General features: G+C 40.8%; 3 protein-coding genes across 4 annotated transcripts; 2 read left to right on the top strand and 1 right to left on the bottom strand.

Annotated features, from left to right (window-relative positions):
* Positions 1-798: 798 nt before the first annotated feature.
* On the top strand, positions 799-6117 carry LOC130539315 (cytochrome c oxidase assembly factor 1 homolog). The gene is made up of 5 exons (XM_057057580.1): positions 799-899; positions 2296-2398; positions 3214-3365; positions 4591-4667; positions 5050-6117. Exons 2-5 carry the CDS (start codon positions 2305-2307, stop codon positions 5180-5182), a joined length of 456 nt encoding a protein of 151 aa, XP_056913560.1. The 5' UTR covers positions 799-899; positions 2296-2304; the 3' UTR covers positions 5183-6117.
* On the top strand, positions 5284-12098 carry blvra (biliverdin reductase A). Its single transcript, XM_057057558.1, has 8 exons — positions 5284-5829; positions 6171-6283; positions 7184-7303; positions 7845-7964; positions 9026-9123; positions 9323-9430; positions 9750-9918; positions 10786-12098. The coding sequence occupies exons 1-8, from the start codon at positions 5479-5481 to the stop codon at positions 11039-11041; spliced, it is 1335 nt and encodes a 444-aa protein (XP_056913538.1). The 5' UTR covers positions 5284-5478; the 3' UTR covers positions 11042-12098.
* Positions 12099-12226: 128 nt separating this feature from the next.
* On the bottom strand, positions 12227-25800 carry LOC130539298 (junctophilin-1-like). Of its 2 annotated transcripts, none has more exons than XM_057057549.1 (7): positions 25201-25800; positions 19350-20109; positions 18709-18827; positions 18174-18437; positions 17027-17445; positions 16657-16753; positions 12227-16250 (listed from the first exon to the last, which is right to left on the bottom strand). In XM_057057549.1, exons 1-6 carry the CDS (start codon positions 25577-25579, stop codon positions 16673-16675), a joined length of 2022 nt encoding a protein of 673 aa, XP_056913529.1. In that variant the 5' UTR covers positions 25580-25800; the 3' UTR covers positions 12227-16250; positions 16657-16672. The 2 variants fall into 2 exon arrangements, 1 of the variants encoding a protein (XP_056913529.1); XR_008954080.1 differs by lacking the exon at positions 12227-16250 and having other exon boundaries at positions 16731-16753; positions 17027-17144; positions 17237-17445; positions 25201-25799.
* Positions 25801-26422: the final 622 nt, after the last annotated feature.

Genomic DNA, 26422 nt, shown 5'->3' with positions numbered 1-26422 from the left:
AAATGTAAATGAGTCATGCATGAGCAGGCAATCTGGGCCTGCAGGCTTCTCTGAGGTAGTAAAGCAGCTAAGATTTAGGTTGTAGAACACATTTTACATGAGGTAGGTTTCATGTTTTCGGTCCCAGTGATGTATCAGAAAAATAGGTAGATTCTCTCTTTCCACAGAAGCTAGCACATGTCCATAATTAAACAGGTGAATGGAAATGATCCGCTCCCAACATTTCCATATGAGGTCATTAGCATATGGAACTAATTGTATGAAAGGGATGTTGATTTATCCCTAGGCCTGGTCTCACGTGAAAATAAGATCAAATGACTAGTCTAATGATAAATAGGCTTTGACACTTGATCTTTCAAAGAGCAAATGCCCTCTATACTACTGTTACAAATTAAAATAACAGAAAGAAACCATAAGCAGAAATAGAATATACACGTGTTTTGGATTAACACAATTGTCACCAGTTTTAAGTCAAATGAATTCATCCTGAATCCTGCTAATCTGTCAAATCAGTGTACTCTAGTCCCCACCCAACACTAACAAATCAACTAATCATATCTAATTCAATCTGCTTTAAAAGAGAGGAGGATCTCAAATTAAGGATTCCATTTCTACAAGTCAGTGTGCAAGGTGTTCCTTTATTTAGCCAGGGCTGGTCTCAGTAGAGATGCTGGCATTTCCTTCCGTATTACATTGAATTGTATACACTTCCAAGTATGTGTAACTGATATATTTTACAATGTATGTCTAAAATTTTGCTGCGTTTGACAGCAACTGTTAAAAACCCCAAAGCGAGAGTAGGAGCGCCCCCTGTCGAGTGTCAGTGGGACATTCTCTTTCACCATTGGCTGAAGCCTGTGTGACGTTTGCGGAAGTTAACAATGGTTTGACTGCACAAGGTGAGTTCAGGATCGTCTCTCCAGTTTTTAATCCACCAGCTGTTGCCTATGTCCGCGTAGTTGAATGTAGGAAAGACGTCTGAGAGTTTATTAATTTATATTTATTATTTTACCTTGCTCTGGCACATGATTACGATGATGATGGTGGAAGCCTATGTCCACCTGACTGACCCAGTGTAATGTTTTTAGTAGGGAAGTTATACTAATAATGAACCTGCAAGCGTCTGTATCACAAAAGATGGAAATGATAAATTAATTCACGAATATTGCATTTAATGTGAATTTTGCGACATATTGTATCCCAGTTTTCGTTGGTGCCATCAGATTTTTATTCCTAATGCCCTTCTTCAGTCTTCAAAATTGTGCTTTCTTAAATTGATATTTCATTCTTGTCTATGGGCTGTCTGCCAGCTGGACACCCCAGTCCTGCTAGATCTTAATTGGTGCCTTTGACCTGCAAGAATGAGAACCTACACGGATTTGTTGACAATCAACTATTTGACCTAATTCAATTTATTTATCTCATGTATTTCATGATATTACACTAAGTAGGTTTAAGTGTGCTTTTGTCCAGTTTATTGTGGTTTTCATTGAAAGAAAATTGTAACTTTAATTTCCATCTATTTTTATTGGTATATAATATGATTGTTTTTAACGCATAAATGTAGCCATAATTGGGTCTCCTGTACCCTTCATTTACCCAGACAGACTAATAAAGTCACTTTAAGAAAAAGTGCATGTTGACAGCACATGCTTCTTTATATTTAACATTCCAGATTTACGAGAAAATTAGTTTTTAGATTATGCTATGATGTGGGTTAGAATATGTCAATGACAAAAAAAATGCTGACATTCATAACTAAAAAAAATTAAAAATTATATAAAATTGTGGCTATGACATGATATGAGCATGGATCCTTATACTGACAGGTTCCAAGTTTCAAAATTACCAGTGTACCTTTGAGACCTTCTCTACATTTTCCTTTGCTGTTCAGCCAGCCAGAAAATAAAGTCCAATAAAGCTGTGACAGAAATAGCTGACATTTGGAGGTGCTGTGTAAATAATCTGTTCAGCCCAGCAGTTGTGTGCTGACCGTCTTTATCCTGACTTTTAATGGCTCCTGTGTAAGCATTACAGACATGATAATGAAGATGACATGTCTTCACAGCCATAGAATTTTCAGATACACACAAACATACAACACAAGTCTACACACAAACATTAAACCTGAGCTAAAACATACCATAGCTGCTATATTATGGAGGAGGATGCAAGCAAAACCATTTCTTCAGGAACAACATTCCAACTTTGATGTCATTCCTCAGTGTTGGTCCTCCTGTGGCTAAATGCTGGTTTACTCTCAACAAATCTGTTCTTTAATTTGTACCTAATAAGGATGCAAAGATGAGGATTCCCACTAGTAAACTACAGCATCTCGCCATTTTCACCACCGTTTTGACTGGCGGAGGGATCGGCACCATGTATTATCTCATGCAGAGTGAGTGTACCTACTTTATTTTTCTTTGTCCTCAGTGTCTGTTGTGTTTTGTGGAATTCTTCTATTTCATCTGTAATTTTCCTTAATTATTTCTTTAATTCTTGTCTTTAATTTCTCTTTAATTATTTCTCTCTAAGGGATAAAATGGTTTCATTGACTAAAAAGCCATTCTATTATTGTTCCGTTTCAAAACAAAATCAGAAAATGGAAAAAATTGTTTTTGTAATTTGTTTGAGCGATATTCTCTTATTGAATGTAACACAGAACTAGAACCCTAACACTTACTTTCATTTCAATCTGCCAATCTGCCACAGTTTCAAGCATAGGTTTTAAGTAATGTGGCTGCACTTGTTACTCAGAACTTTTTGAAAGCAGCGAAACACATGCTGGCACCAGCCTGCGGCGTTTCAGTGCTCCACAGCGCTACATTATGACGAAGAAGAAAAAATCAAATCTGTGACACTGAGTAGGAAAAAGATGTAATCTTTTAATCTTTGTAATCTTTAATCTACAGAGCATGTAAATAAAACTCTGCATACTTTTATTTCCAAGACAAAAAATTTCTCTTTTTTTGGCTTCTCTGTAATTCTGTTTTTCTGTTCTGGTTTTAAACCACAAAATCCAAAAAAACCCACACCATTCTTTTGATTTTATAATTTTGTTTGAAAGAGAATAATGAAAGAATGAACCATAAATGGATTGTCTGAGCTGATTCTCTGTGATCAAATCACCATTTCATCTCATTTGGAACCTTGCATAATCAATTTCGGTTATTTATAATATGAATAATTTGTGCTTTTCTGATGCTCCATTAGAACAGTTTTCTAAAGCAGATTTCTACAAACTGGCACTGCAGAAATTGGAAGCATGTCCTGTTGCAATGGAATGGTTGGGATGTCCACCTCTTAAAGTCCATAACATTCATCTGAATGACAGGACCAACCGCATAGATGGACAAACAGCACAGGTACATGTTATCAAAATAGGCTTTTGTGTTGGAGAAGTGCGGCAATCCATAAATCTTTATTTATGTAGAGTCTATTACAATCAAAATTGTTTCTAGGCGCTTTACAGAATCCCAGGGCCTGACCCCCAACAAGCAACAGTGGCAAGGAAAAACTCCCCTTTAACAGGAAGAAACCTTGAGCAGGACCAGGCTCATATAGTTAGACCCTCCTGCTGATGGCCAGCTGGGTAGAGAGAGAGGAGAAGGAGGAGGACAGGTAGAACAGAGAATAGGTATAGATAATGCAAATAAGGCATAGATCATTGAAATACATTAATTATAACAAACTGCTGATATAGAAGTTGAGTGGGTCAGCGGGGTTGGAGGTCAGTAGGTCAGCTTACAGCTCTGAAGGTGGCGATACCTGTAAATGGATACATAGAGAGGGGAAGAGAAGCAGAAAAACTACACAAGAAATAACATCATCACTGATCTCCTCTCCGCTCCAGAGGCCCCTCAGGTGATCATGTTTCTGGACCCCTGCAGCCTCGGCCTATAGCAGCGTAACTAATAATTAGACAACCCTGACCCTCTAAGCATAATATTTAAACTACAATAATGAATGTAACTACACAATCACAGTACTCTAAGCTTTTTCAAAGATGAAGGTCTTAAGTCTAATCTTAAAAGTGGAGATGGAGGCACCTGGACGGGCTTCCACAGCAGGGGGGCCTGGTAGCTAAATGCTTCGCCCCCCATTCTACCTTTAGAGACTCTGGGGATCACAAGTAAACCAGCAATGGAACGGTCTATTGGGATGAAAAGGTGTCACTAGCTCCTCCAGGTAGGATGGAGCTAAGCCTCTGAGGACCTTGTATCTCAGAAGAAGAATTTAAAAAAATATTCTAAATTTAATGGGCAGCCAATGAAGAGACACCGGTACAGGAGTTATATGATCCTTTGTCAATACCTGTTGGAACTCTAGCTGCAGCATTTTGGATCAACTGGAGGCTTCTTAAATATATGTTTGGACTCCCTGATAATAAAGAATTACAATAGTCCAGCCTGGAATTAACAAATACATGGGCTAACTTTTCAGCATCATGCCATGTCAGTAGTTGCCTGATCTTTGCAATGTTTCTCAGGTGAAAAAAGGCACTTCTAGAGACTATTTTAATGTGGCAACAGATGAATTGAAGCTGCCATATTTCCAGCTGAGTGCTGACCGCTGTAACATGTGTTGCAGCTAAAGATCCCCGTGAGTGGGTCAAAAACTGGAGGTTATCTGTATATGTCTTCAGTTAGAGACCCTGATGCCAATGCGTGAGTACATGCACACTGCTTCGAATAGACACATTAGGATCACTTTGTCCACACAGTGATGCTTCAGATTCCACTGATCAAATGTGCTGTAAAAAGATGCCCACATGTACCTCATACATAAAAAAAAATGGCCAATAACTCCCACCGTTAACTTTTTATCTTTCCTTTAAGGACTCAAAACATTGACTTTGGGCCACTTGTGTTCATTACTGAAGCCATAAAATCATGAAACAAAAAAGTATAATTCAAAAAATTAAAATAGATTCAAATTTTGATCTATTAATTATTGTTTATTTTTAAAAAATGATTTAATGATTCAAACATTTTTTATGTGCTGGGTTAATGACTGCCCATTCATTTCTGTGTCCATGCCTGCCTGTAGATGGCGACTAAAACAGGCAGTTCTGAAGATCCGAGAAGGAGCGACCATCAACCTGCTGGATCCTCCAGCAGCTGTTGCACAAGTCCAGGAGACAGATGCCCAAAAGGAGCTGGACAAAGGCTACTGGTCCTGACCAAAGTCCTGATTTGACATTGACCAGTCCTGTTTTAACTGAGGCTCCGTACTTTTGTTTAAAAAAAAGAAAAAAAAAAAAAAAGGGGGGGGGGGGTGTACTCCTTAACGTTACCTATTTTGATTTATCAGAATAAAATAAAAAGTGAATTAGTAAATGATCACACTTCAGAGAAACCCAATGTCTATGCTTGAGAAGTGATTTAATCAGAGCTTAAATATTAACACACACCAGGAGGCGTAATGACTGTGTGCTGAAACAGCAACCTCCCCTCTGATGGATAATATAATGTTTATATGCTGTTTTACTGGACTGTAAAGTATAAAGTGGAATTTGCACAGTCCTGTCCTATATTCCGATGTCTGTTACTTGATATCTTTTTATCCATCCATCATGAAGAATTTAACAGACTTATTGAATCTTGTGAAACATGTTTACATTGTGATAGCTTTGTGTGGACGTTGTTGACTGCGCACATTTTGCTATGCTGTATGAAAACTTGGTTGTTCCAGTTTAAAGGGTTTGAATTCTGGTGGGAACGAAGTCAGTTTCTGACATCAGGTGATGGTGGAAAGGACAAATCTGTGAAGCTTCTGGTCATTGTGATCCTGCTGGAGTTTGGAAAGACCATGGGCGTGCTGAAAAAGGTGAAGGGAATCTTGATTAAGGAATTGAAATTAACGCTGAAGGAAAAGACGTCCGACGGCAACAGCCATACTAAACCAAAGATGAACGTTAAAAAATGTTTGCCAGTTCCTCTTATCGGGTTATTGCAGTCAGAGGCGTGGCCCGGACCGAGCTCTCGTTTGTTTATCACGTCTATTATTTTGACACCGAAACGTTTCCATGTCCTTCTATAAAATAAAATCTTCTGCTCACTATTCAATAAAAACAAATAAAAATCCAGACTATGGGCATTAACCTTCACCAAGAAATGGAGAATTCTCTTTTCTGATTCTTTTCCCCATATTTTGACAATCGGCGCAAGGTTGCAGTTCACAGTCCAGGCCAGCAGGTGGCAGTGTTAGTGACGATTGCGAAGAAGAAGAAAAAGGAAGCAGAAGAGTTCAACATTTTCGGCATTTTAAGAACAAAAACAAGGTAAGGCTACGTTTCAATGTTATTATTGATTGATTTCAATGTCCACCATCCTTTCATACCACACACAAAGCAACAACAAAACAACCTCGCGGGGGTCACTGCTGTACGCCAGAGAAGCGTTTTCTATGTGTACTCGAGTTGAATATTTTCCATTTGATTTACTTTCTATCGTATTTCATCAACAAGTGCATGCACTGAAAATAAGATATCAACGATGTCCGATCATGACACCGTGCCTGGCAGGAGGCTCAGGTTAGCATGTGGACATGATGTGTACGTCACATGTCTGATTTTGAACACATCTTTGCCTCACCCAGTTTACATAGCTTTAACTCCATAGTCCTAACTCCATTTATTCTCCATAAAATTGTTCCTTAGCAATGTAAATAAAAGTTGAGCTCCAACCACCCAAACATTTGAAAAAGACTATAGTGAGCAACGTGGAGGAACTTTAGGTTGTTAACGGCATCATCTAGACACAAAATGTATACAGTGATTTCAATATGTTAATATGTATTTGGATTATGATCTCTGAAGAACACTCCAGTTTATGACCCAATTCAATCAATCAATCAATCAATCTTTATTTATATAGCATCTGTTCTGTTTCTCTGCCTTTCAAAGAGAAGAAACCCAGTCCAGTTGACAGAGAAAACTACCTTGGATACGATGACCTGGATGATTGAGAATCTACACAGACATAGCATCTGTTACAATCAACATTGTTTCTAGGCACTTTACAGAATCCCAGGGCCTGACCCCCAACAAGCAACAGTGGCAAGGAAAAACTCCCCTTTAACAGGAAGAAACCCTGAGCAGGACCAGGCTCATGTAGAGGGACATGTAGAGTATTACATTGTAACTTGGTCATGTGACTGAACTCCAGACCTGTTGTTTCAGTATGTTTGGAGCTGTAGTTGTTGGTGTTGGCACAGCCGGTTCAGTGAGAATCCGGGACATGTTGGCTCCAATGGCTGGCAGCCCTGCAGAGAAAGTGGCCGTCAAAGGATTCGTATCCAGGTACAAACATGTTATTTATTTATGTGGGTTATTGAATATGTAATGCAATAAATAATTACTCATTATGTCCCTTGAGCATTTATTACCTACAGCAGGCTGAAATTAGTTGGATGAAGAAAGAATTGCTGCATTTTTAATGAAGCTTCTTAGCATGATTAACAAAAGAGATGAATACATGTGACAAATGAGTTCAGAGTTTCAATGGGTGGGTGTGTTAGGGTCAGGGTTTGGCTGTGGTGTTAAAGTTAGGATTAAGTACGGGTTTTAATATAATAACAATGACATGCAGCACCTGTCCCGAACTGGATTCAAACCTGGGTCAGCTGCAGTGGGGACTCTGCTCATGCACATGCACATTATGTCCACATTCTGATCCCCCATCATTTTATAACATCAGTTGCCTCCGTGGATGTTTCTGACATTGCTTTTTCATTGTCCGTGTTTATCACTGCACTGTAATGGAATTCAGTCTTTATTGTTGCAATGACATGCGAGGGAAAACTTGTCCAACTGCCTGAAAGATGATTTGATTTTGAAACAGGAGAAAATTGGACCAACAACAGGAAGTGAGTCAGATTTCAGTTGAAGAAGCTGTGCAGAGAGAAGATATTCATGTGGCTTTCATCTGTACAGAGAACCTTTCACATGAGGATAATATCAGGTAACGTGTTACACTTGTACTTTTAAAATGTATATTTAATCATTTTGTGACTCCTAAAGACTTATTTTTGGATGCATTGAGTATTGTTCAGATGATAGACAAGTAGGTACCCAGTCCAGAATATCTTTGTTCACCTACCTGAACTTATTACATATGCAGGCAGTGAGAAATGTTCCGGCTGATTTTCTCAGTTATCTTGGTTGATGAACAGCTTGAAACAGGTCAACTGGACCTCCTTATGGTCTCTTGCTACCGGTTGATAGAATTCTTGATATTTTTGTTTGACAGACTGGATTTTAATGTGACATTGAAGAGGGGGCAACACTGATTACCTTTTTATCGTGATACCTGGGATATATTAGGAAACTAATGAACTTGTTCCTTAATGTAAGCACTTTGTTGTAAACTAGCAACAGAGTCACGGATGGTCAAGGATCTCTGATGCATGTTGGCAAATGCCCTGTACATCATCAAAAGCACCAACAATGGACACATGAGCATCAGAACTGTAGCACAGATCAATGGAAGATGGCTGTCTCTGATGAATGCCATTTTTCTTTGCATCAAGTGATTTTCAGGGGGGCTTGTGCCTCACTTACCTGGGAATACATGACAGGATGCATTGTGGGAAGAAGCCAATGGAATTAGTGTGGTGCTTTGAGAAAACCCAGCTCCTGCCATTCATGTTACTTTGGAAACAGTGTTACAGATTCCTTTCATGAAAACAGTATTCCCTAAAGACTGTGGCCTCTCTCGGCAGGATAATGCTCCCTGCCACAAAGCTAAAAAGGGTTAGCTATATTTTAGGAGCTCAATAACAAGTGTGAGGTGAGTAGGTCTTCAAATGATCTAGATCTCAGTCCAATCGAGCATCCATAAAGGCCCCATCTCTCATCTTACAGAACCTTTTGGACTACTACTGGTAGTAATAAGCAGGTGGTCCTACTGTTAAACCTGACTGAAAGCTTTAGCATCCAAAAACATATCAGAGGAGAATATTCCAAATATGTGGGTTGGTTTAAAGACATTTTAAACATCACTTCTTCACCCTGTCTCATCAGAGCTTTTCTGCAGGCAGGGAAACATGTCTGTGTGGAGTACCCCATGGCCCTGAGCTACAGGGCTGCAATGGAGCTCTGGGATTTAGCCAAAAAAAAAGGTAGAACTTTATTATGTGCTTACTTTGGATAAATGTGTTTAATGCGTTGTGTTATTCAGTGTAGCAACTGTCATGATTCTCAATAGTGGTGCATGCTTGTTTCAACATGGTCATATTAAAGATATCTTTTATATTAAGATGTCATAGCTGTAAGTTATTCGTCTCTCCACTGTCCTGCCATTGTGCTTGTGCGTATCAGGCCTGATTCTCCACGAGGAGCATATTGAGCTGCTCTCAGAAGATTTTAAGGCACTAAAGAGGGAGGTGAAGGGTAAAGTCCTTCAGGAAGGAACCCTGCATTTCACAGGTAAGGAAACAGATTTCCTGCCTGTGTAGTGCAGCATCAGATATGCGCACACGTCACAAAGACTATACTGTATGATATGTCAGTGATGTGCTGGTATTCCCTTATTTGTGTCATCAAGACCGAAGTGAGGCCTGTCATAGAGAGATGTACAAGAGTTTTAACTTTTTAGCTGTGTTCTTTTTATCTGCATCTTCACTGTCATCATATCAAAATAACAACAAATTTCAGATATTTTCTTTTCAGTCTATATGAAAGGTTTGTGACTGATTGTGACTGGACCTGAGGGTAAAAAAATATCAATGTTTATGTTCTGTTTAAGGTGGACCTCTGAAGCTCAACTTTGGTTTCCCAGCATTCAGTGGCATCGCTCGCCTCACGTGGTTGGTTGAGTTGTTTGGAAATCTTTCTGTGACAGGAGCAACCCTGGAGGCAGACCCTGATAAAAACTACTTTAAGATGACTGCAAAGCTGAAAACCTCTTCTGACAGGTGAGGGACAAGGTCTCTGTCTGTTAATTTGGCCAGACCATTTTGAACATCACACTGCCATTTAACTCCTCAGAAAATGCTCTGGAACTCAAAACTGTATTTCATTCAGTGGAAAGTGTCATACATGGGTGCTTCTAGTTTATATCTTACAGTCACATATGGAAGATTTGGTGTTTAATGATATCACTCGCTGCCTGTTGTATATTGAAATTTCATAAATGCCGTTTACTCATTTGTTTACAATTAGAGGAAACATTTGGCAGAGGAAACATAAGGACATCGAGCATTACTCTTGCTAAATATGACCTGAGATATTCTGCAGGCAAATATAATAGTAATGGCTGTTTTTTGACATGTCAGTAGTTATTATTCTATTTGGGACTTGTCATTACATTTAATAAATCACCAGAGACTCTAAGATATGAGGGTTAAGCTGCTCTTTACACCCGGAATGCTTTTATTGCTAAAACTCACTTGCGCGCAGTATGAGATTTAAAGCAAAGATCAGTTTTGATCTCAGAACTCAGCAAATTTGCTCATGCAGAACCTTGATTGCGGTCCTTTTCTGGAAGGAAGGAAAAAGACTGTGACATAAGAGTATATGCACTCAAAAAGGATAACAGTATACTTCTGGGAAGGAATTATGACAGGAACGACTAAAACTAGTGGCTACTGCTCTTTCAAGAATTGTTAGATTTCGTCCTAAAGTAAGACAGGAGCAGAAAAATGTGAACACACCCTTCGGCATTAGCTTGTTCAACTGGAGGAAGACAGTCCGATCAACTATAGCAAAGGCATTCCTGGAGACAGAAGTATCGATTGGAATAAAGTGTTTCAGCATCTATATAAATAGAGTTTTCTGTCCAGAACTCTCACATGGATCGAGGAACGAGGACCGGCTTTTCCCCGGGCCAAAAACATCAACTTTCAATTCGACTCGTGCACTCTGACCCGTATCCCAGCAGCACCTAGAGGGACAGTTGGGCTCTTCATGCAGGATTTGGTGCAGTTCTCTGCCAAGCTGCTGGGACAAGTGAGTCCAGAAGAAATCCAGAAGGAGAAACTCCGGGTCCTCCACTGTCTGGAGCTAGCAGAGAGAATACAAGAACTTTGCCAAAGTTAAACCTTGGCTTTAACATGGCCATTGAGCATGATATTGGGCTTAAGAACATAAGTTATAATTAATTATGCTACTACCAAAGTTAATATCAACAGTTGTAAGAAATTAGGATAATATGAATTTCACCAGAGTAAAATTTACTCCCAAATTAAATTAGATTCTGTTCTCACTTTAAAGAGACACCTAATGTGACACCACCCAAGTCTCAAATCCACACATTCTATGCTAACAGTCTTTCAAAGCATAGTTATTCTAAATGGCATATAGACATAGGAACGCTTAATGCCATATACATATCTTTGCTTCTTGTGGTAAACGGCAGTGTTTGTGCAAGTTGTTGCTCTAGTTTTGTCTGTTTCCATTTTTCTTTTTGAATTCATTTTCTTATGTTGATGAGCAAAAATATCTAAAGTTGTGAAGAAAAAACCTGGGCATCCTTCTTTGAAATGTGTGTATTTATTTCATTCTATCTGGTGTGGTGTGAACTGTCACCTCAGAGGAGCAAAGACCAGTGAAACAGGAGATGGAGGAGGGTTGACACCGTGATGCCCTGAAACCCATGCCTTATGACCTTGATGGTCCTTCTAAAATCCTTGCAGTCAAACGAGACTTGGTTGACTTTGAGGTTCTGTCAGGAGGAGATTACAGAATAACCCATCTGATGTGAGGAATGTCCAAATCGGCCTTTTTAAAAAAAGGATTTATCCATTTCCAAAAGATAGTCATAATGCCATTGCTATATTTGTGAGCGACAAACAACTAAGTATGAGCCACAACCTGAGATTCTCTAGAGGTGAACGATAAGTGAAAAGTGTGTATGATCCATGATATTTATGCTGCACAAAGAATTTCAAAGTTTACTTATCCTTGATCATCTCAATGTGATGAGCACATTTCCTCTCATTATAATATATGTTTCTTTTAATTATGTATTTGAAAAAGCAGTACAGTAATGTTTTTGTAGAATCTTCATTTGAACCATCACCATCATGTTTGAGCTCACTGTTGTGTTTCAAGAGGTTTGAGTTAATGAAAAATAAAAACATGAATGCTTTAGAAATTGTCTTTTTGTTTTACTGTAATTATGCAACCTTTTGTTGCTCTGTCCAAACCTGTTTCCTGTTATTGTGCAGAGGTTTTATTCCTGGAAAAATTAAAATAAGGGCCAAAGAATACACAGACGCAATGTAAAATAAATAAAACTTTTAACTTTTTTTAAAATTTAATCATCACAAAAATAAATGTCCAAAAAAAAAATCCAAACCAAAACAATCAATACTGTTATTATTGTTAGTAATAACAACATTGACCTCTAACACAATCATAACTGAAAATAGTCATGAAGTTTTGAATTTTGATGTGATGAAGAATCTTCGTTTCTGAAGGCGATCATTCTTGGATGACCAGATTCAGAAAGTTCTCTGTACATCATTGCATCTGTCATCAAAAATGACCTTAAACCTCGAGGAGAAATAATTAAAAATCAAAACATTCACTTCCTGGCTCCTAAATTATGTTTTCTGGAGCAATAACATTTCTTTCCTCCAGCCTGCATCTCTCCTTCCCTTCTGTGAAAGAACCTGGCTTCAGATGTGAGCTAAACTCCATGTCCGCTACCACGCTGCCACTAGCATTTTATTTCTGGTTTTCACGTGAACCACATTAGCAGAGCACCAATATATGATTGGTGAATATAAGCTCTGCACAACAAATACTCTAATGGCCATGATGTACAGATCTTTACATGTGTATGTAAACTGGACTCAAGGCTGCAGAACATGTACCTCTGCTGACAATCATTGGGTTTATTTTAGAGCTCTGTGAGCTCAGCCAGGTTCTGACCCGATGCCTCTTTGCTGTCATGTCATTCAGACAGTCAGATGCATAAATTCTTCTCTCTCAGCTGATCAAAATCTTACTTACAGTTCAGAGGTGAACTTTTTGTCAACTTCTTCCAACTTCAGCAATGGCCGCAGCCGCTGTCATTTCGACTGTACCCTCCTGCTGTTGTTACTGTCTGCACAACTGTTCTTGACACCACCGCTGCGCTCATGTTTTACTACAGTTAAAACCTCGTTATAATCCTAAATTTCTACATATAGCAATACCCTCGTAGCATCAATGGAAGAAACAGAAAAATATAAATAACAATTGAAAAACTTTCCTTGGTGTAATTTTTCTGACATTTCTTAGTTGCTCGCCTGGTCCAAACCAGGTGGGGAACGTCCGAGCACAGGGCCACACCGAAGGCGTTTTTAAAAAAAAGCCATTTGTAATAACTGCTAATGTATGGCGATGGTGTATATCTCCCATGATAGATACAATAATGTAAGTAAAATAAAATGGGCCTCCTGCAGTCAGTGGGGAAAAAACTCAGAAGGGAAACAAACAAATTAAAACAATGAGAAAGTGTCATCACTGCCAACAGGACAGAGCAGAAGTTGGCGGAGTGAGGAATAAAGCAGCAATTCATGTTTGACAGAAATGTTGCAACAATAATGTGCAACTACCGGTAAGTAACTGATGTGGACGCCAAGGGAAGGAAGCAAAGAGATCTGCTGCTGTTCCCTGTGGAACCAGCTGATGGTTCCCCTTTAACATCTGTTTTAGCTGAATGGTTTCCACACACTCGAAGGTTGGACACTAGGATATCCAGACGCACTGACTGGGATTGACCTGTCCACCCATCATTATCATCATCATTATCATCATCATTGTCTGAGCTCACCAAAAAGAGAGGCAGCTCCACATATCCCAACCGATGTTGTTTGACCTTGATCGAATGTTCTTAAAAGTCTTAAGACTCTACACAAGCTGCTGCTGTTCAGGTGGCAGAAAACATGTTTCTTCATCAGATGTGTAACCATGATACCACTACTGAATGTTATGGTGCTATCAACTCTATTATATATACTATAATTTGCTCTAACATTTAAACTAAAACTAGCCAATTTCTGCATGCCTAAGCAAGCCATAATAAATATGTTAATCGGGGGTGGACACGTATTTAAGACAAGTTTTTTTCCCCCTCCTTTTCATGTAAACTGAATTTAAAAAAAAACTACAGATCCATCACCTCTCTTCATAAATACAAATAAATATTACATTTAGCTTATGCTAAAATTTGGCTTATCCTCTATTATAAATATAACAGGGCCAGAGCGTGCTGGAAACTAAAATATCATAACTACCAACAAGAGCACTCTTTTTTAAATTGTCTTTGCGCAACTGGCAAATTCCCAGAGCATCAGTAAAAACAGTCGCACAAATGTTCGGTGCGGGGAACTACGACAAAAGAGGGCTGTCTTTCTGCACAGCATCAGGAAATACATGGTCATGTTAAACTAGCAGAACAAATTAAAATAGCAACATAGACACCGGTGCTGCAATCCTTCCCCACCATCACTGAATCGGACAAACTGAGGGGAAGTCTGGATCACTTTTACAGAAAAAAGTGATAAATCAAACTACTGATCAACTAAACACTGTTGCAGAAAAGCATCGACCCCTTGGACAGACTGCCAAAAGAAAAAAAAAAGAGAAGAAGATGGAGTTTCTCAGTCAGGAAGGGCAACAAAGGGATTTTCTTTGCGTCGAAACTTTCTCTAAAAAAGGAAAAACAGAGGGAAAACATATGATCACAAACATCACATAAAAACTGAGGGGAAGCCCCAAAATCTCGAGTAAATGTTAAGAAATCAGGATGGCACTTCTGCTGACTCAGTTTATATTCTCAGCCCACGATGTCTGACTGAGTTTTGCTGTCAACAGCTGATTTATGGAACGATGTTTGAATCTTCACAAATAAAACAGCCAGTCTGGGAGAACTTATCTGCTAACACAGCTCCCTTTGGGCATAGAGTTTTAGATAAGACTGTAGGCCTTTTTTCTTCTTCTGAACTTGCTGATGCAGTTGCATGCCAGGCCGTGTGTTGCATAGTATACAATATGACCGCTTCATTTTATAACATCAGTACTACGCTGTATTGGGATAGATTTTTTTGATCGCTCCAAACAATAACAAGTCTGCCAGGTCTGGTGGTGTTAGTGGAGCAGATACAAGCAGTGGTTCAAAAAGAGATTCAGCAAAGCTAACAAATATAACACTCTAATATCTGCAGCTAGCATCTGCGAAAGTCAACACATGTTCTCATGAGATCAGGTCGACCATTTTGGAGGAGAACGCCTGATTGTCTGATGTGAACCTGATGGATTTATAGAAGAGTGTGAGAACTTCAAAAACAAATGGACAGACAAACTGATATAAATAGAGCCTCTATCTCAGGACGTGGCAGATGGAGAATGAGCCGAGTGCCTTGCATGCCTGCCTAGGCCCTCCTCAACCAGCAGCACGTCAGCTCTGAAAACAGACAGGCAGCTGCTGGTTTCCATCAGCCCCGAGGCTCTCTGAATGTAGCCGGTCCACCACCCACACATGCACGCACACACTAAACACACGCACCAAATATGCACACATACAGTATATATACACATACACTAACCACCCACCAAACACATACGCATACACACAGTCTCATATTTGTATCTTTGTGAGGGCATTCATAGATATAAACCATTACCCAGCTCCCTACCATAACCATCCCAACTAACCCCCTAAACCTAAACCTTACCCTACCCTGACCTTAACCAAATTCTCACCTAAACCTTGAAACCCTGTCTTAACCTTCAAACTGTCCATTGAAGTTGTGGGGACCAGTAAAATGGCCCAACTTCATAAAACTGTCCTCACTTTGCTTGTAGAATGAGTATTATGAAACTCACTATATAGCAAGACAAAGACACACACACACATGCACACACATCGACACTACAGGCAATGTAATGTTGATGTGGATCTCACTAACATTCACTCTCTTGCAACCTCCTCTTATTTCAAACCCTGACAGAGGGCCACACGGTCCTCCTTCCAACCAGGGACAGCCTGCCTCAGCTGTCTCTGCACTCTGAGTGGAGTCACCAATCATCACCAATCCAATCGTGTTGGATGCAGACACCAAGTGTTGAGGGTGGGTGATCAGGATGGAGGTTTCCTCTTTCTGCTTCCCATATTTCTTCTCTCCTAGGTTTTCTCCTTCGTTCTATTTTAAGTCCTCCGTTCTGCGGCGTTGGCTGTTCTGACTGGTGCCATTTTTAAAAGGCCCCCGTTGGCTGATGGAGCGTTAGCCACTCAGGTGTCTAATTTGGAAGTCCACTGTTGGGAAGAAACATGTAAGGATTAAGGAGAGACAAGCTGTTTAAATTATATTGAAAGGTTCATGTTCTTTTGACTGAAGATGGGTGTAATATACATCATATAAAAATAATAATCAAATCTCAGCTGTTTTATATCAACTGCACATATTTTCTGAACCAAGCTGACCCCAATGACACTATTTAACAGATGAGAGTCAGATGTGGGATAGCTTTCTCCCACATTTGGTCAAAACCAGACCATCCTCTTCAGTGTTGGCTCTGTAAGCAGAACATGCTCTACCTAGAACCCACATTACTGTTTAAATATTACCTCAGCTAGTGACTGAAAAGAAAAGCCATTAAAGAACTGCTTATTTTCATTCTTGTATTGTATGGAAATGTACCCTATGTAAATAAAATCTTACCTGTGTTCAGATTTGGTCAGGTGAGGAAATGCACAAAAATGATTGCTAGACCTACATTAAGGAGCATCACTAGAGCCACCAAGATGGGGTTAGGGCCCTGCGGAAACACAAGACATACACACATTTTGGGGTGGGTCCCACTAGGATATCAGCAGGAAGCTGCCAAAAACTGCAAAATACAGCCTTTCATAACTGCCTGTTTTTATTATTGTAGCAAGTATCAGTATGGAGAGAGAGAACTAATCAGAGTGGAATCTTTCCATCATCAGAAATGATCACAGAAAGGTCTCCTGACTTTATTCAGATACTGGGGAGAGTCTAGAGGCTACACATGGCACATGCATCCTGCAGGTGATGTGATCAGGCTCACCGTTTCTTCTTCTTTGATTTCAGACACTATTTCCATGCTCGCTTTTTTGGTTTCTGCAAGGCTCTTTGGTTTGCTCGACTCCAGTCTTTTCAGCCTGGGAGGCTCTGGTGGTTTACTGCTGTTTTTTGGAGGAACAGGAGAAGGGCTGGAATTTGGCAGGGATTTCAGTGGCGCTGCTCGGTTCTCTTTTGCAAGTGGGGATGAACGCACCAGGCTTGATGGGTGAAAGTCATCCTCCACACTCAGCGGGTCCTCGGGTGGTGGAACCTTAACCTCTGCTTTGACATAGTAACCATGGTACTGGGAGTGAATCTGCCCATTACTGGGGTAACTGCTGAGTGTTGGTTTAACAGAATGGGGATATTGCGCTTGCTTCACCTCCTGACTCTGATTGAGTTTTGATGCTGCCTTTGGTATTCCTGTCAAGTAGATGAAGAGCAAGATTAACTACACGATAACTAAAAAGGAGGAAAGAGAGCAACTTGATTGCAACAAATGCCTCACAAATAAAGATAAAGTGAATGTAATTATAAGGATGGAAATGTGAATGTGTTTATCTCTGACCAACACCACTGCAGTAATTTGTCATTAACAAACACTTAAGAAGTTGGTGTGTACTTGTACCTTAGAGGACATTCCGTAAGAGGTTACAGCATGGCAGCTCCCAAAAATGTAACGTGTCAATCATAAATGGTGACACACGTTTGGGTATCAATAAACTTTCCAGATAAAGTCTGTTTTCCTATCACACACATACTCACATTCATATCCCTATGCCACATTATCAGGGAGCCATCTGTTATGAAAGAACTGATCACATTTGTACACCAAAGCTGCCGCATCAAGAGTGAGGCACTGGAAAATGTAGACCATAAGGGCCTGAGATCAAACAAATAACCTTTGAATCATTCTCACACCTGACTTATAGATATCCCTGAATCTTACTTGAATCTTTTCTTTATCCTTTAAAACATCAAAATAAACCACAATCTTTAATCCAGACTTGGATGGAGTAACCAGACAAAGTCCAGCTACAGCCAAATACGGGTCTGACCTCAGGTTGGGGTCATAATAAATTTGTGAATTTGTGATTTCTGCAGCTACACAACAGGAAGGTGGTAAAATAGGCCCAAGAGAAGTTCTTTACCTGCTGATAAAGTTTCTCGGGTGGGAGTTTTGTTCTCTTTTTCGGGAGCAGCAACACTGGCAGGAATCTTGTTGAAAGTGTTTTTGACTGTGGTGGGTGATGCTCTGGGGCTTGGACATGGGCTGCCTGAGGGAGACTGGGTGGGAGTTGTCCCTTTTCTGTAGAAATGAGGACTCCCGGTAGCTGACTTGTTATTTTTCTCCTCCAAAGGAACCTCCTTCACTTCCACTGGCTCATTGTACTTCTGCTGAATGTAGTCGGGCCCTGAAATGACAAATACCTTAAAACAGCTGAATTTCTGGAGGATTGCAAACAGGTTCAGACATTTTTACAGTTTCCTAAAATTCAGAGACACAATAATTTTTAAACAACAAACATCCTATAAAACAAACATTTATAAAACAGAAAATCCTAAAAAAAAAGAAACATTTATTCTATTTTAGATTTTACAAACTTTACATTTTGAAACTTTAAAGTTGTGTATTTTTAACCCCCCCCCAAACAGTCATTATCAATTTTTAGATATGTTTAGCACCTGGCTGGTGGAAGGAAGGTGAGAGCTCTCTGGCAACAGTCCTGCCAATATCTGAGTCCTGATTTGCTGAGTGTGCAGCCTGATCTGCAGCCTCTGCTTTGGCACGTGCGTGGGAGGTCCTGAAAACATGTGCACAGAGAACACACGGAATGGATATTACAGCCATCAGGCCCAATATTCTCACAATAAATGCTTATGTTCGACTTAACACTCCCATTTCATTATCTAAACCTAACTTATCAGTAGAGAACTCGTCACTACACAACAGTGATTTACAGTATAAGTAATATAACACAAGTGAGCAGGTGTGATAGAGTGGAACATTATTAACATGAACAATTTCATTAAGGACTTCTTCATTATAGAATTACAAATCACATAGCTGCGTATTTATGGAAAAGATTTCTGTAAATATCAGAGTGCACGGTGAATGCGCATCACAAAGTGTGCAGTATCAGAGTACAGCTCTCTCTCACACACACACACACACACACACACACACACACACACACACACACACCAGGATGTGATTATAAATAATTACATCACTTCAGTTCATGCTGTGACTCAGCTGTGTTCGCATTTGCACGATTGCTGGATTTTATTGCCAAAACAGATGCCTTTCATAGGTGACACCTCACCTGGAGATGGCGATTTCCACCTTAGTTCTAGCAATAGCTGCTGCTCTCACCGCTCCCTCAATAGCTCTGTCCACTTTCTGCTTTGTCTTGGCATTCTTCAGTGGGATCAGCTGCTTCCTGATGCCTCGTGCGAGCACATTGTTTTTGTACTTGCCCTCTTCCTTGGTGCCATCAGGGAATATGGTGCAACCATAGCCATGGCGCTTGTTATTCAACCATTCACCCTCATACTTCATGCCGTTGGAGCGCTCCGAAACCCCGAAGCCACTGCGCTTATCATTCTTCCACTCTCCCATGTAGGACTCGGTGGTTGTGGCATCTACATTGTCTTCTAAAGTCAGGTAGTCATCCCCTGGGTCTCCGTCTCCAAAGCTAATGGTGGAGTTGGCATCGCTTGAACTGATGCGGCTCATGGTCGTGTCACTGTGTGCCGAGCTGCGTTTACTGGAAATGGATGAGCGTGAGTCAGACTTGCGGAGTCGTTGCAGGCTGCCGAAGATGGAGCCCCGTCGAAAAAGTCCCTTCTTCTTTTCTAAGCCTTCTCCGTCTGAGTGGAAGTTGAGAACAAAGCCACCGCGTGTGCCAGCGGGGCTGTCGGACAGACTGTCACGCAGAATTGTCCCATTGCTTTGCTCACTGCGAAGAGACGCTAGCGAGGTTCGCAGTGGTGAACGAATGACAGAGGCCATGCCATAGGGGACACTTTGACGTACACCATAGCCGTGACGCATCCCGCCAGTCCACTGACCTTGGTATGTACCTACAAGCAAACACAGAACCATCCAGAACACAGTGAGGTATAAATCAAAGTGAGCAATGAAACAAGACATGTGGAATCTAAATGCACAATTCGAAGCGTTTAAATGATTGAATGATAGGCGACATCCTCAAAACTCAAAAGGGACTTTTTACAAACGCGACCGCCGTTCCACACCAGTCGGCTGGCTTCATTAGACACAGACACAGAGGCCACATGAGCAGGTTCAAGACAAAAGACAGCTGGACTACTCCTCCACATGTCAGTTTAATGACTAATAAATGGATCCATTCATCCAGCTTCTAACTGGGGGCTGTCTTGGGATGAGAGGCAGGATAGACCCTGGCTGAGTTGCCAGCAATTGTATTGAACTTTTTAAACTCATATTTCATCTATACAGTTTCATACATTCTGTATGTATACTATATCTTAATTTATGATGTATGTGTCTGTTCCCCTCCTCTCTCTAAACCTCCATGGTGCCCCATTTCTCCCTCTCCTCTGCCCATCTGGTCCACCATAGGGGTCTGATCCAACTCTGTTGCCACTGGTGCTTGTTCATGATCACGTTCTGGGTTTTTGCAATGTGCTTGAAGTCATTACTTTTGACAGTAATGCATCTAAATAAGAGTTGAATTGAACCAAGTATGTGTTAGGTGTTTCTCAGTGAAAAGCCAACACAATAAAATGTCTGAGGATATCACAATGACATCTGCAGTGCTGTTTAAAAGTTTGGGGACACCATGATGGTGCAGGGGCTAGCACTGTCACAACAAAAACCTTCCTCCTGCAGTCCAAAGACTAAATTTGGCAGCCTGGTAAATTAGTGACTTTATATTGACCATAGGTGTGAATGGGAACTTTTGGCATCTTGTATAAGGTGGACCTCCCACCCGAAGGCAGCTAGGATAGGCTCCAGGTCTTCCCTGCCACCCCATTTTTATTCCTAAAGTGGTAACAATGTATGAATGTATGAAATTTAAAGTTTATTTAAAATCTTATTTTAAAAAAAAACCTTTTATTTGACATATTTATTTCGGCTGTAGTACTATAAATGTATCTGGTTAGGACACAAAAATAATACAGTGGTCATATAGAAGAATCTTTGCAGGAAGCAGGTCTGCACTGTTTATAAGACCGATATATAATTGATATCTTAATAGCATAATGAAGAGAAATCACTCCTCTGAGAAATGATAAAGATAATAGTGAAACAACTCTCTCAGAATTTTAGTTAAGTGTGAATGGAATAATAATCCAACATAAAACTCTTGGAGCACAAGCGATCAGCATCAATGCAACACATCTTGGAATAATGCTGGCGTCTTACAGAACATGTGTAGCCTGTGTCTAATTATATGTGGTTGGAGAGTCTGTGCCCCTCCCCTCCCCTCCCCTCCCCTCCCCTCCCCTCCCCTCTCCTCTCCTCTCTCTCCTCTCCTCTCCTCTCTCTCCTCTCCTCTCCTCTCTCTCCTCTCCTCTCCTCTCCTCTCCTCTCCTCTCCTCTCCTCTCCTCTTCTCTTCTCTTCTCTTCTCTTCTCTTCCCAGCCGGCCATCAGCAGGAGGGTCCCCCTACATGAGCCTGGTCCTGCTCAAGGTTTCTTCCTGTTAAAGGGGAGTTTTTCCTTGCCACTGCTGCTTGTCTGGGGTTAGGCCCTGGGATTCTGGAAAGCGCCTTGAAACAATTTTGATTGTAAAAGACGCTATATAAATAGATTGATTTTGATTTGATTTGAGTTGGGGCGAAAAAGATGAGGTAATGATCTTACATGGGTAGGGATAAACAGTTTTTTCTCACTCTGAATATAGCTCGTCCACACACTCCTTTTTCGACAACTGACTGATATCTCAGATGTGCTCTGTGTGTTTTGCTTTCATCCCAATTTAAAACAATTCAAAAAGTTTAAATGCTGACATTTACTACGCAGGCTGAAGCGAAGGTAGAGATGATGAAAAGCAACCCGTGTGCGTCATTAAGTAATAAAACAGCTTCCTTGGTAGACTGGTTTGGAGAGCCTGGGTGCATGATTCCACAGCTTCAGCAGGAGAATGTGCTATTTTAAAAGATGGAGGTAACTTGAGACACTGAGAAGTCTGTTGGTTGGCCAAATATAACTGGGCAAACATCTTCCTATGTGGACTATACTAATAGCAGACACGAGACAAAAAAAGTCCATATAAAGTAGGGAATCTTACTTTTTTATATTCGCCATAAACAAAAACGATGTGGCTTGTGTCATGTATTAAGGACCTGTTGAGAGGATGAGTGAAGGATCCTAATAAACCCAAATCTGGCTTCAGTTGAGGCAGGCATGCAGGTAAATTCTCCTCTGGATTACTCCAGAACATCATGATGGGCTTGATCACAGTCCTGGTTTGTGGAGCGGTGTCCTTTAAGGAGCACATCAGCACATCAGCAGGAGTGTTCTTGGCTGCTTCGTTGGCTCATTGCTTGCCGCAGAAATGATATTAAAATCATTTAGAATTGGTCAAATGGTCTTGTTGTTCCAACTCCTTCTTAGTCTCCCAGCTCGTTTCATGTCTGCAGCATGTTGCCTCTACGCATTAGTCAAGCCTTGTCTCTTATTAAAATAAATCCCTACCATGGCCTTTGCCACAGATAATGAGATTCACAGACACACAGATTCTGATGGTGTTCAGGGATCCACAGGCTGCACATGCGTGTCAGCCAATCAAACACTGGATAACCACAATCAGAATAACAACGCATGCACAGAAACAGAAAATGTCCTGGGTTAAAAAAAAAGTTGAAAAACAAAACTTGTTTTTGGTTTAATAACTTTAATAGTTTTTGAAAGGATTTAATGACCTTGCATGTATGTTAAACCTGCAATCTCCAATTGTGCTGCTTACCGTCCATTCAATCCTTGAAATGAAACAGGGAAACATAATTCAGAGAGTGGATCATCACAAACATTTGAACGTCTCACCAACACTGAAAATGAAGGTGTCGAAGCAAAAGTACACATGAACAGCTACAACGTTAACAAGGCGAGCAGAGCGACATATTTAGACTGCTGTGCAAACACATATGCTATCACATCAGTAATTAAAGCCCAAGTAACTTTGTTATTTAGAGCTTTTCCATTTTAAGCTTTATGATTGTGTGTAAAATCAGTGCTAAAACAATCCCTGAGGTGCCAGCACCAGGCTGCTACATATAGGTGAGTTCACCATGCACCTCCAACATATCACATAATAATTATTATGCTGGTCATAGTAATGGGATTATAGATAATATCAGTGTTTTAGAAAGCTTCACAGCTTCAGATTCATACATAAACACATCAAATTTATCTGATGCTGATGCTACAGGTTTTGGTGGTCTTGGCAGTGTGCGCTTCAGTCAGTGTAAACTATTGATTTCTGCCATTGACTATAAAACTACATTACAACACTCAGCAGAGACAACCTCCATGTATAGGGAAACCAACCCAGACAAGACAATCATAAAAACTGGTAAAACTGTCTCCTTAGAAATGAGTTGCACATTTCTCCAAAGTGCCAAAGTCACCATAAATTGGCCAGGAAATGACAGCATTTCCCTGTTTGAACCTGTCAGGAATGCTTACAGGAAAAAAACTCATTAGTGTTTACAATGTACAGAAGTGTAAATATAAAAGAGCCTTTACATGAAAATGGCCCAAATGGCCAATGACTATTGACCAGTAACTCACAGAAAAAAGATTTCAGTATTATTGCTGATTAAGACTAAGAAGTTTGGATGGATGAATGGATGGGTGGATGGATGTTGTCCATCTTATGCCAGCTATTTTTGTCTCCTATAGAAGGGACATTAAATGAGTGGGGGAGCTGGACCAAGTAAAAAACCAAACACGTCCATTCAGTAAAATGAGGATTATTTTATCATAATGTCATTTTTATAGTATGTTTGTCTGGTCAGTTGATCTAACTGTTGCTGCTCTAAGGAAAGGATGGGGTGCTTTCAAACTCTTCATAAAGACCACAGCATACCCACTTACATTATACATATTAAGAATACTTGGTGTCTCTATAAATAGATATAGATTGAGCATCTTTTAAATGTGGGTAGCTCCTTTTGACCTTGTCATTTTAAAAGTTGCTTGCAAGCTGGAAAAAGTGCCCTTTTTACCCCTGTTTACCATTTATACATGTAGAGTAAATGATTTCAGGCAGATGAGTTATCAAGCAGGTCTGGCAGTGATGAACAGGTCGAGAACCCGCCAAGGTTCGAGTGACACCAATAAAATCCCCTCAGATTCAGCCTCTTGGCATATTTCAACAGATACTGTACAAAACACAGATTCTGTCATTCCTCTGCTGCAGCAACAGAACTCACTAGTTAACACATTTATTAGCGAAGTGTGCAGAGTTAAAGGTGGCGTCCTCTGAGCCACAGCTTTTAATGGTGAGGCCATTTCACCATGACAGCAGTTGTCATCACAGAGAATCGGGTGGGCAACGTCATTGCCGGAGTGCAGTAAAAAGGTTTTGAAGTCACCCTCAACACCATCAAGGTAGATTTAGCTTTCTGAGGTGGCCCCACATGGAACAAATATTTATACTCACACACGGTGTGTTTGTGCCCTGAATGTATAACACAAACACTTCTGTTCTACTGGAAATGAAGTGGAGGGAGGAAAGACATTCAATGTGCAAGTGCACTGGGATTAGTTACACTTAAACACACACACGCACCGAAACACGCACACACATGCGCGTGCTCGCACGCTGCTGACCACTTTAGATCATCACCGTATTTCCCAGAGTGTACTGGGAGTTTGGTACTGACCCATTTAGTTTCAGTCCATTTTATCAGTCCACTGTACCCATCTTTGTGTGTGTCAGTTGTGCTTTATTAAACTAAATTTATGAGAGAAGCTGTCAATAAACCCAGGTTGGTTGGCTGACATGCAGTTATTAATAGCCCTGCCAAGTCTCACACACTGAACATGATCCACAGTCTCACAACCGACCCGAATCTGACGCACCACAACTTTTTTCTAGAGAAGTCGACACAATACTGATCCAAACAGATTTCTTTTTAAATCCAAGTCAACGTCCCACTCTGTCTGTCGTCGTCCTTCTTACCTCCATCACCGTACGTCTCGACGCCATAGCCGTCCTGCAGCCCGTTACTCCAGGTGCCCTCGTACCTGGCAGGAGTGTTCTGGCTCTGGCGGACTCCATACCGACCTTTGAACCCGTGGGTCCACTCTCCTCGGTAAATCCACCGCCCTTTGGTTTCTACACCGAGTCCGTGTCGTTTTCCCTGCGCCCAGTAGCCCTGATACAAGTTCCCACTGGGCCAGGTGTAGACGCCGACTACCTCGAAGCCACTGGACCACGAACCGGAGTACTCGCCCTGGCCTTTGGGTCCGGTGCACACGCCATGGCCGTGGGCTTTGCCGTCCTCCCAGCCTCCACAGTAGGTGCCACCATCGTCAAAGTCAAAACGACCACCCGTCATCCAGGAACGGAGGGTAAAAAGTAACCTGTTGGTTGTATTAAGGTAAAATCCAGACCCGAGCGGCTGATTTCAGAAGCTCGGAAGCCCCGAAGAGAAGCTGAGCTGTGCGGGGACAGAGAGAGCTTTTGGCCCGGGGCATGAGCAGCGCCTGGTCTGCCACAGCTGCCAGCCTTTCCGCTGCTGACTGCCCCGAACACCCCAGCTCCGCTCTCAACTCACCACTATCAAGTAACCATCTGCCTCCGCTCTTACTTTTCAAAACAAGAGCTGCTCTTGTATTGACTATTGAGGCAAAATAATTTTTCAGGAACGCTTCCAGTCCAGACAGCGACATTTGCAGTTAGAAATTAATTACAATATAGACTTTAATTCTATTTAGGCTATATTTTATATGTATTAATTGGTTTAAGTTCTTTAAGTTCTGTCCTGTTGCAAATGTCCTTATTCTATTGCATATTTTAACTTTTACATTTAAAAAGTGACGGTGCCTACTGTTCAACGAGTGTCCTGGTAGTACGTACGAAAAAGACGTGGAGGGGCACATTTTACTCCTAGAAAAAGCTTTTCAGTGTGGAGTTCGCATCTTTATTTTCTTCCCGTATTTGTATGAGTTTCACCATCTAAGATGGATGGAGCACTGCTGACTCTAAATTGAACCCCAACCCCATCAAGGAAACGCTGTAGAGCGGCGGTTTGGCTCTTCTCAGCTGCCACTAGATGGAGCTATTCGCCCGCAGAACAGCACTAGTTTTAAGGGTTGGTAAAGCAGTCAGAAAATAAAAGTGATATGCCTGCTTTTAAAAATGATTTACAAATTATATTTGATGATGGGTTTCGACCTTT

Source organism: Takifugu flavidus, chromosome 15 (genome assembly GCF_003711565.1).
Source record: "Takifugu flavidus isolate HTHZ2018 chromosome 15, ASM371156v2, whole genome shotgun sequence".
NCBI lineage: Eukaryota > Metazoa > Chordata > Actinopteri > Tetraodontiformes > Tetraodontidae > Takifugu > Takifugu flavidus.
Note: the sequence above shows the minus strand (reverse complement) of the source record. Positions and strands in the feature narration are given on the sequence as shown.

Bases quoted from the DNA above. Each gene is read 5' to 3' on its own strand.
- LOC130539315 (XM_057057580.1), top strand. From the start codon at position 2,305: ATGAGGATTCCCACTAGTAAACTACAGCATCTCGCCATTTTCACCACC. The intron at 3,366-4,590 runs GTACATGTTATC...CATGTGTTGCAG, and splicing joins TAGATGGACAAACAGCACAG to CTAAAGATCCCCGTGAGTGG. The intron at 4,668-5,049 runs GTGAGTACATGC...GCCTGCCTGTAG, and splicing joins AGAGACCCTGATGCCAATGC to ATGGCGACTAAAACAGGCAG.
- blvra (XM_057057558.1), top strand. From the start codon at position 5,479: ATGCTGTTTTACTGGACTGTAAAGTATAAAGTGGAATTTGCACAGTCC. The intron at 6,284-7,183 runs GTAAGGCTACGT...CTGTTGTTTCAG, and splicing joins ATTTTAAGAACAAAAACAAG to TATGTTTGGAGCTGTAGTTG. The intron at 9,919-10,785 runs GTGAGGGACAAG...TTTTCTGTCCAG, and splicing joins CTGAAAACCTCTTCTGACAG to AACTCTCACATGGATCGAGG.
- LOC130539298 (XM_057057549.1), bottom strand. From the start codon at position 25,579: ATGACGGGTGGTCGTTTTGACTTTGACGATGGTGGCACCTACTGTGGA. The intron at 20,110-25,200 runs GTAAGAAGGACG...GTTTGCTTGTAG, and splicing joins CGAGACGTACGGTGATGGAG to GTACATACCAAGGTCAGTGG. The intron at 17,446-18,173 runs GTAAAGAACTTC...TCTACTTGACAG, and splicing joins CCGAGAAACTTTATCAGCAG to GAATACCAAAGGCAGCATCA.